The sequence below is a fragment of the Triticum aestivum genome, chromosome 3A (assembly GCF_018294505.1).
Source record: "Triticum aestivum cultivar Chinese Spring chromosome 3A, IWGSC CS RefSeq v2.1, whole genome shotgun sequence".
In the NCBI taxonomy this organism is placed as follows: Eukaryota; Viridiplantae; Streptophyta; class Magnoliopsida; order Poales; family Poaceae; genus Triticum; species Triticum aestivum.
The window spans coordinates 588,309,517-588,319,250 of record NC_057800.1 but is presented as its reverse complement, the minus strand read 5'-3'; the positions used below and the strand labels follow the sequence as shown (position 1 = coordinate 588,319,250).

At 46.0% G+C, this 9,734-nt stretch overlaps 1 protein-coding gene and 1 long non-coding RNA gene across 14 annotated transcripts in view; one reads left to right on the top strand and one right to left on the bottom strand.

Annotated features, from left to right (window-relative positions):
• Positions 1-1,885, bottom strand: part of LOC123062416 (uncharacterized) — an 8,451-nt gene extending 6,566 nt beyond the window's left edge. For 4 of the 13 annotated variants that reach the window (XR_006429660.1, XR_006429673.1, XR_006429663.1 and 1 more), the window contains exons 1-2: positions 840-1,883; positions 515-683 (exon numbers count right to left, since the gene is read on the bottom strand). This is a non-coding gene — a long non-coding RNA (uncharacterized lncRNA). Of the gene's footprint in view, positions 1-514; positions 684-839 lie in introns of all 13 variants that reach the window. The other 9 variants (XR_006429669.1, XR_006429659.1, XR_006429664.1 and 6 more) reach the window with 6 other exon arrangements.
• A 6,351-nt stretch (positions 1,886-8,236) lies between these two features.
• Positions 8,237-9,261, top strand: LOC123058713 (protein LURP-one-related 8-like). Its single transcript, XM_044481410.1, has one exon. It carries the CDS (start codon positions 8,347-8,349, stop codon positions 8,953-8,955), a length of 609 nt encoding a protein of 202 aa, XP_044337345.1. The 5' UTR covers positions 8,237-8,346; the 3' UTR covers positions 8,956-9,261.
• Positions 9,262-9,734: the final 473 nt, after the last annotated feature.

Below are 9,734 nucleotides of genomic sequence, written 5' to 3'. Positions count from 1 at the left end.
GTGAGGAAACCTCGCCAGGGAATCACAAATCGAAACCGCATCAGCGAACCATGACCGCCACACGAAGAATCACAAGATACATATATCACTAACATTAATTGGCTACTGACTAAATCATAACACACGCAAAAAAACAGTTGTATACAGCATAAGGCCAAACAAATCATCATGTGAATCTCATCCTTGACATATGTACAGCAGAGGCCTTGATGTGTCAAGAACCCTTGACACATCAAAAGTTGCAAACACTTTGATGCGAATCTCATTATTCTATCGTCAAGTAAATAGCTGCAAACAATCTGATCCGTGAAGAAGAGTTTTTTACAAAATATGGCACATACAAGAATCCTTGTAGGAATCACTGATATGGACAAGATCAGAGCTAATTTAGCACTTGAGGGCCTATAAAACTGAAACATGTTTCTCTGATGCCTTTTTTAGGTGATAGAAACAAGAAAAGGCATTGCAAGTACAGTAGAGCAGAGCAAGGCAGAGGAGGGAACCGGTGGCTTACCATCTTGCCGGAGTAGAAGAAGAACAGGGGCAAAACTGTCGCAAGCAGCAGGCATCACAATTTGCATGTGTGAATGACAGACATGAACTCGTGCAGCCGTACCCGCAGACGTAACCGGCACACAAAGAATCGCAAGATACATATCTCAATAAGCTTGCTTGGCTGCTCTCTAAATCATAAATAAAACACAGAAAATTTGAGTGTGAGTCTCACGTCGCATTTGTTCAGAGCTGACTTTTTTAGGTTATAAAAAAATCATTGAAAAGCTGAAACCCGTACAAGAACAGTGGAGCAGAGTAGAGCAGGTAGGGAACCGGTGGCTTACCAGATTGCCAGAGTGGAAGAAGAATCCCCCCGCACGCACCACACGCAGCCGGCTCTGTCGTGCACCTGCGTGTGTGAGGGAACCTCGTCAGGGAATCACAAAATCTAAACCGCATCAGGGAACCATGACCGGCACACGAAGAAAGAATCACAAGATACATATTATCACTGACATTGATTGGCTACTGACTAAATCATAAAACACAAAAAGTAATTCAGTTGTATACAGTACAGCATAAGGCCCAAACAAAACAAATTATCATGTGAATCTCATCCTTGACACATGTACAACAGAGGCTTTGATGTCATGACAAGTTGCAAACACTTTCGCATCCTTGTCTCATCAAGTAAATAGCTGCGAACACATTGATGTGCCAAGAACAGTTTTTTTTTCACAAAATTTGGCACATACAAGAAGTCAAGAACCCTTGTAGGAATAGCTGATATAGACAAGAGCAGGGCTAATTTAGCACTTGTTGAGAAGCTATAAAAACTGAAAGCCTACAGAACTGAAACGTGTTTCTCTGGTTCAGACCGGCCTTTTTTAGGTGATATAGAAACTTGAAAGATATTGCAAGTAGAGTGGAGTAGAGGAGGGAGCCGGTGGCTTATCATCGTGCCGGAGTGGAAGAAGAACAGGGGCGCCGGAGGAGAGGCCGTCAGGGTGGAAGAACGGGAGTCCCCACGGTCGGTGTTGTGTTGTTGTGGAGAAGGAGCCGACCGTCGGTGTCGTCTCACGGCAACTCCTCCTGGTGGTCCGCCTCCGTCGTCAGACGAGACCCCCATCAGTGCGTCCGTCCATGGAGGATTCCGATCTCCTTCCCATCCACGGCGAGGCAGAGGTAGAGGTGGGAATCACGCACCGCGGCGGCCGGGAACGCCATGGCCGCTGCTTGATGTGGGGCCTGGGCAGGGAGAGGGTGAGGGCAGCGGCGGCGGGGGTGGACGGTGGATGGGGGCGGCCATGTCGGAGGGAGAGGGGAACGAGATGCAGACGGCTGCCCCTGGAGACGGGAGACGAGGTAGGGCTAGCGAGGGATTGACAGAGGGAGTCCACCGGATCTGTCGCGACCGTAAAACCAACGGAGGGGAGTTGGTGGACGGTACGAAAAAAAATCTACCAAAGTTAACCTACGAAAAAAAACCGAATAAAAGTATTGGGACGAAAATTGACCGGCGGAGACTACCAACTGCTCCACTAGGAGTAAAGATACTCTATACTCTAGTGACAATCATCTAATGACTGGTTAAACTATATACACACTTAATCAAATGATGGAACCGTAGAGCCAACTCCTCAACTCCACCGCGAATCAAACTGTGGTTGAGTTGGTTAGGTGGACAGTGGTATCCCCAACCCACTAAGGTTCAAATCCTGGTGCTCGCATATTCCTGGATTTATTTCAGGATTTCCGGCGATACGCTTTCAGTGGGAGGAGACGTTCCCGTCGACGACGAGGCGCCTACGGTGACTTCGTAAATCTCAAGATGATATGCCGGCTCAGTCTTTCGGAGGTGCTCATAGGGGTAGGGTGTGCGTGTGTGCGTTCATAGGGGTGAGTGTATGCGTGTGTATATGAGCGCTTGTGTCTGTACTGATGCTAAAAAAAACTCCTCAACTCCACCTGTCTCTCTCTCAAATAAAAAAACTCCACCTGCTGCATCCGACATGGTCTGCGTACGTGAGCTGGCTTCCGACAATACAGTAGTTACCCAAATGACAAATATCTAACGACCGGTTAAATTATTCACACGTATGTACGTACAGGTGCCCCTAGTAGTTGGCGCTTGCGTTGTGCCGATGGAACGGAATGTTAATTGGCGTGGAATTGGTTTTCGCCGCCATACCCAGATGACTCGATGGATCCATATCTGACACGCACTAGAGCTAGCCGCTGCTTCTTGCAGGGGTGCTATTGCTAGCCCGCCCGAAGCCTCGCCTCCTGCCGCGTGTCGGATAGTGATCTGCGTTCATAGTGCTGTGCGTGTGCGTGGAATGGATATACTCCACTAGTGAATAGTTTGTGTCCAGATCGGCCGGGTAACGCGTCGACGTTTCGTGCGTACTCGCTAGCAGTAGCAGGCTAGATAAATAACCTAGAAACTGGTACAGTTACTATGATGGACCAGTTTAATCTACCCGGTGCGGCACGCGTACGTGAACAAAACGTTGCGCTGTTTCTCTGAATATCTTTTTTTTTTCGAAACGGAGGCAAAAGATTTGCCTCATTCTAAGAGAGAAGAGTTTTAGAGTGTTACAAGTGACTACACACGGCATGGCAGCTACTCACGTACAATAATGGACCCCAGTTTTTTAGCACCCGCGAGAACCCAAAGATTGGCGTCGTCGATGATAGTCCGAAGGAGGACCGGGCGTGGTGCACTCTTGCGACGGAAGACCCGAGCGTTACGCTTGTTCCAGATAGTCCAAGAAACCAACATTGTAAGGGAGGCCAAGGCTCGTCGATCTGGATTTTGCAAGCTGGTTCGCTTGTCTCACCATTTCAAAACGGATCCATCCAAGTGCCAAAAAAAGGTGTTCATGTGAGCAAGACCGAATTCAAGGATGACCGAGTTTCATAGCCGAATAGTGTAGCGGCATTTAAAGAAGAGGTGCGCGCCCGTCTCACCTTCAGTCCTGCAGGGCGGGCAAAGTCCACAGTTTTCCCATCCGCGCCGCTCTAATCTGTCGGCAGTCCAAATCCGGTCTTGGATAGCCAACCAAGCAAAGAATTTGATCTTGAGAGGGGCCAAAGCCTTCCAGATCATGAAGTCCATAGGCGAGAGCGTCAAGCCGAGGAACTGTGCCTTGTATGCAGTGGCCACCGAGTACGTAGATCCCGTTATTGGCATGTTTCTAGACAATGTCATCGTCAGCTTGTGTGTCCAGGTATAGATCATGCACCCACATCCATAACGTGAAGAATTGACGGATGTGGGCAACGGAATCGACAATGTTGTGGTTGATCTTAAGAATCCAAGAATTTTCATCGAGGGCTTCATGCATTTTTCAATTCTTACGCGTGGAGGCATCATATATTAAAGGAGCAATGTTCTTCAGTTTCCCCCCAAGAAGCCATGGGGAGTCCTAAAAAGATGTTTTGGCTCCGTTGCCCAAAATGATGGTCGTTGAGGCATAGAAGAAGTCCATATCGTCCTCCGTACAGGGGTTCCCAAACCCCACCCAAAGCTTGTTCGTCGCCTTCCATTCATACCAAGGCCATCTAGGACGTAAGGCCCGAGCAAACTTGTCAGTGTCTAGAACCCCAAGGCCTCCGTACCCCTTGGGGCGACAGACCACCTTTCAATTCACTTTACATTTGGCACCGGTCGTCTTATCTGAACCAAACCAGAGAAAGGCCCTCTCCAATTTGTTGATGTTGTGAAGAGAGCGCGGTGGCACGATGAGGGGCGTGATGGCATACACTGCCTGGGAGGCAATGACTGATTTGACAAGTGTCGTGCGCCCGATGATGGTGTTGTTTTGTCCGTCCCAAGTGACAAGTTTGCCGACCGCCTTGTCCTCAAGGTATTGAAAATCAATAGACTTGAGCTGCCAAACCGAGAGTGGGAGTCCCAGATATTTCATCGGGAAGGTGGCTTTGGACACCGGTATGCCATTGAGGACATGATCCAAGTCAATGTTGAAGCATCGGATGGGCAGCACAACAGAGTTTTTGTGAAAGTTGGTGCATAGACCCGTGATTCTCTGGATATCTACGATCAAACGGGCTTGATTTGGAGTCGTCGATGGAAGAAAGAGCCCCGCTTTGGTATAATCTCCACACTATACGTATAAAGAGTAATAAACTTGTACCCATTTTCATACGCATGATGTGTCGGTAACCGTCTAGGACAGCTCGCTTGATATGCTAACTGCTAGTACCACTTTTGCTTCTTCGTGCACGTCACAATAAAAAAGGCAGCGCCTTGATTTTTTTTCAAGGTTTTGTTCGGCCGGTTTTTTTTTTGTTCGGCCGGTTTGCTGCTGTTTTATTTTCCCTTTCTCTTTATTATTTTCATTTACTTTTCCTGTTTTTAAATCCGTGAACATTTTCAAATTTAAGATTTTTTTACAAATTCGTAACATTTTTTCCTGAATCCAAGAACATTTTCTCACTATTTATTTTTATTTTAAATCTTTATTTTTTGTTTATTTTAATTTTTTCCTTTTATTTTTTATTTTTCAAACATACTCGTGCTTCTATAAATTTGTTCAATTTTTTGAAAAACCTCCCTTTAATTTTTTTAAAATACAAAATATTTGCATTTTGAAAAATTGTACATAAATTTCTGAAAAATGTCTGCCTCTTTCAAAATTGTTTGTGTTTTGACATTTTGAGCAACTTTGGAAGACATAGCATTTTTTGAAATCTCTGTAGAATTTTTTGAAAATGTGAACAATTGTATTTTATGAGCAAAATTAGAAAACATTAAACATGTTTACTGAAATTTTGAATTGTTTTTAAAAAATTCAAATATTTTTTGAAAACAAGAAAAATGAAGATAAACAAACACAAACAGAAAAAAATAAAATACGGGAAAAGACCAGTTTGACAATATGCCAACCCAGCAAAACCACGGGCTTGTGTGAATTGACGAAGAAAAAAACAAAGAAAAAAAAACTAAATTGGCATGTTAAGATGTCCTAGTTGGTTAGTGTAACATCCCAAATTTTCAATTTGGAATGTTATACATTAGGTCATCATGCATATCATATTTTATTTTGCTTTTGGTTTTGATCCTAGAAAATCCTAAGCAACTCAAGGACCCACAGAGAGAGTTGGGGATTTTGTTATTTACATATTTGAGTTTTCTCAAATTATTTAAATAGGATCATTTAATTTTATTTATTTTATCATCAATTATTTCTATTACAAAAATATGAGAGAGGAAATAAAATGACTTTTCCAAAATATAGAAATATTGAGGATTTAATAAAAAAATCAAATAAGTTTTATTTCGGAGTTTTTCGGTATTTTTATTTGAATTTAAGAAAAATGCGCGTTTTTCAAAATTGCATTTAGGGCCCAGATAAATTTTCACTTTATCGGGCTTGATTTTAAAAACCCGGCAAAATTTATTTCATGATTTTTGGAATCCGTTTAGTATTTCTTTTTATTTTTCTTCCGAGCAAAATGATTAAAAAAAACACGGAACCGACTATGTGTCGTGCTCGGCCAGGACACCGCCGGCCGAGGCCTTTATAAGCCGCCGCCCCGGGGCCCGAAAGCCCAGCCGCCCCAGCCCCGAAACCCTAACCCTAGCCGTGCCCAGCCGCCGCCGCCGCCGCCCCGCCGCCGATCCGCCGGAGCAGCGCCCCGCCCGAGGTTCACCGTCGCCTCGACTTCCGTGCCGTTTTAAAAAAAATATGTCCGTCGTTTTTTCTTTTTCGTCGGATTTTTCCGCGGTTATTTTCTGATCACGATTTCTGATCCGATTTTCGTTTTAGTATAACTTTTCGCTCGTTTATCGGAATCAGGCGGTTCAAGCGCCTGGAATTTCGTCTCGAAACCCTCTTTTCGAATAATCAACTTAAACATATTTTTTCTACTGTAAAATTTGCCCTAGATCCAGATTACTAGAACGAAGTCATTTTCTTTCGCCGTTTGATTTCTTTTGCTTCGTTCGATTAATTCTTTTTGCAAACCAGGGTTCTTAAGTTGAACTTTCTGGTTAGATCTTCTATTTGAGTTTTACCTGTGCATTAGATGAGTACTTATTGTATGCTTGTTTGATTGTCTGCGATAAAATACCTGGAGTGCGCCGCCTGTTACTTCGAATCTCTAGGTTTCGCGGATATCAGCAAGGCAAGTAACACTTTAATCATACATTTTTCTACAACCTAGTTTTATTGCATTAGATCACCTCACACATTGCATGATTAGGATCTAATTAAATTGTGGGATGAGGAGTAGATGAGGTAGTACCTATTACCTATTTATTATCAAACCTTTGGGAGTTACTTCTATGTTTGCTTAAGCCATGCTATGCTAGTAGACGTGGATTGGGTGAGTGATATCCATGACAGATGTGAGATTGTTAATTAAGGGTTTATCTAAGGTGGCAACCTAACACACATCTGGGTGAATTGAGGCACCTAGGGTTTCCAGGACTTGCCTGTTTTCTTTGGACCGCCACCCAGGCTCAAAGGGATCATGAGATTATTCATACTAGAAACTTCCGTGTGCAGCCACAAGCCATTATGGGCTCTGGCATAGTTGATTAAGTTGTGCGAACTCTTACAGTGGTAGACTAGCAGATGTAGGGAATGTATGTGGTACGGTCTACCCGATCGTAAGGTGCTAGCGCTTCTGAAAGACTATGGCTCGGTCATCCGTTTCTCAAACACCATGTAGTGCGAGAAAACAAACGGAGGCGATCGAGTCTTGTGGGGAAAAGTGCGCAAACCTCTGCAGAGTGTAACAAACTAATCATGGTTAGCCGTGTCCCCGGTTATGGACATCTTGAGTATCTAGTACCTGGATTTTCATGTGAATCTCAACATGTTACTCTAAAATTAATTTTGTTGGGTTTAATGATTTTTAATTGGGATTGAGAATGCTGTCAACCATTCTCAATGTTTAACAACCACCATGATAGTAATTAATTTATTCCTTTGAAGTAGGGAAAAATTGGCTTTACGCAAAACTATAACCATAGAGTTTTTCCACCAGCCAAATATGCATGTAGTGATAGCTTCATCATTCCCCTCTATGGTGTGAATTTGCCAGTACATTCAATGTACTGACCCTTTGTGGCTGCAACGTCTCATGTTGCAGGATTTCTTACGACGAGTAAGTGATACGTTAGGGTTATGATTTCTACACTCAACTTTGCCGTTGGTGTTGAAGGGAATCCACAACCTTGTTACTTCCGCTATTTGGATCGAGGTAATAGTATTTACGTTATTTTATACATGTGATTGACCTCTGTTATAAATCCTCGAGTATTGTGTGTGTCAGCATACCGATCCAGGGATGACACTTAAGCACAGAGATTTGATCCATTTGGGTCAGGTCGCTACAGTTAGTGTGGTTCTGTGTAAACAAAGAGGTCATAAGTTTCTATCTCCTTTGATATGTTTAAAAGGATTGTACCGAAGCAGAAGCTAGCTTTCGTGAGATCCTATACTAGTTTCCCTTAAATTCAAGTCCTCAAGTTCCTGAGGGTAACTTGGGTCTTTGCATCATGAGCGGCCGAGTTTGTTATTGGTTTTTATAGTAGTAGCAAACAATCGATGATAGGATTTGTTATTAATTGAGGAAGAGGTCGTTAAGCAGCAGCCCATGTCACTTGTGTCCCCACGCACGTCAGAGCAACATGCCTTTGCTTTTTCTGCCGGTGGACAGTTTCTCCGGCCGGTCCATCATAGAGCCAGCGAGACTTGTATATAACCACCGCCTACCACGGACCCGACCTCAGAGCCAACCAACAGGGCGACCAAGCTCAATTAGCTCAGACTACTCAGCTACCGCCTGTCCGCTCTCAATTGCTCCATACCCTACATGGCGAGGGTTCACCCCAACATGGTGGCCGCGCCGGGCGCCATCGACGAGGCGCCGGCCAGCTCCGCGGTGGACGGGCCGACGACGCTGACGGTGTGGCGCAAGTCCCTGCTGTTCGACTGCAAGGGGTTCACGGTGTTCGACGCCGAGGGCAACCTTGCCTACCGCGTCGACAGCTACGCCTCCGAGAGCGGCGACGAGGTCGTCCTCATGGACGCGGCCGGCCGCCCCGCCTTCACCGTCCGCCGCAAGCGGTTGACCCTGCAGGGCGAGCAGTGGCTCGTCTTCTCCGGCGAGGAGACGCGGAGGCCCGTGTACACCGTCAGGCGGAGCGGCCGCGGCAAGACGTTGGCGCACGTGACGGCGTGCGCGGGCACCGGCGCTGGGCCGTCTTACGAGGTGGAGGGGTCGTACGCGCGGCGGAGCTGCGTGGTGTACGACGGCGAGCGGCGCGCGGTGGCGGAGATCAGGCCCAAGGAGGTGGTCGGCACGGACGTGTTCCGCCTGGCGGTGCAGCCCGGCGTGGGCGTGCCGCTCGCCATGGCAGTGGTGGTGGCGCTGGAGCAGATGTTCGCGAGGCCGTCGCTCCTCAGGAGCTGGTCCACATAGATTATATAGTTAATTATAATTTGTTTGTTCATCGGAGTACGTCTCAGTATAGCCAAGCTTATAGCTTTTTTTTGCCCCTTGCGCTCAGTTTGGGGTTGGAATTGAGACCGTGTCGATCGATGGATCGATCGATCTGTGGGTGTGGGCATGAGAGCAAGCCGATCTGTTCGATGATGCCCTCCAAATCAATCGCATATACGTACATACATACTACTATAGTATGGCCAAATGATGTCTTTTTGGTCTGTCGCTGTGTACATATTCCTTCAATCCAGAGAGTGAAATAATATAAACAGTTCTTCTGTATACGGTCCTCAGCCTCCGAGTCTGGAGATAACATACATCTTGTTGTCTTGTACAGAGCGCTATGTCGATCTTTTTCGCCATCTTTTTCATACGTATTTCGCCGAGATCACACGATTCGCATTACGTGGCCCGCGAGTTTCCGGCATCTTTGATTCTCGAGCAAAACGATCTCCGAGATAGCCAGAGATATCTAGACAGGGACGCCGTTTCTCGTCGCTTCTGCCGCTTTCCGTGCTCCGTGGAAACATGGAATCATATTTTCGGAAACATTTCCCGGCTGCGTTTCCATTCCATGTGGTGTGGACTGGCGCTGGCAGGACCGCGACACGTCCTCGTCCTGGCACCATTTGCCGCCCTGGAGAAGGGAAGGGAAGGGAAGAGACGTGCACACCTGGGGTCCGAAATTCTGTTGGGAACGAGAGGAGAGGAGGCCACTTTTTGGGTACCTGGCGCGTCAGTCCAGCTGGGGGCTC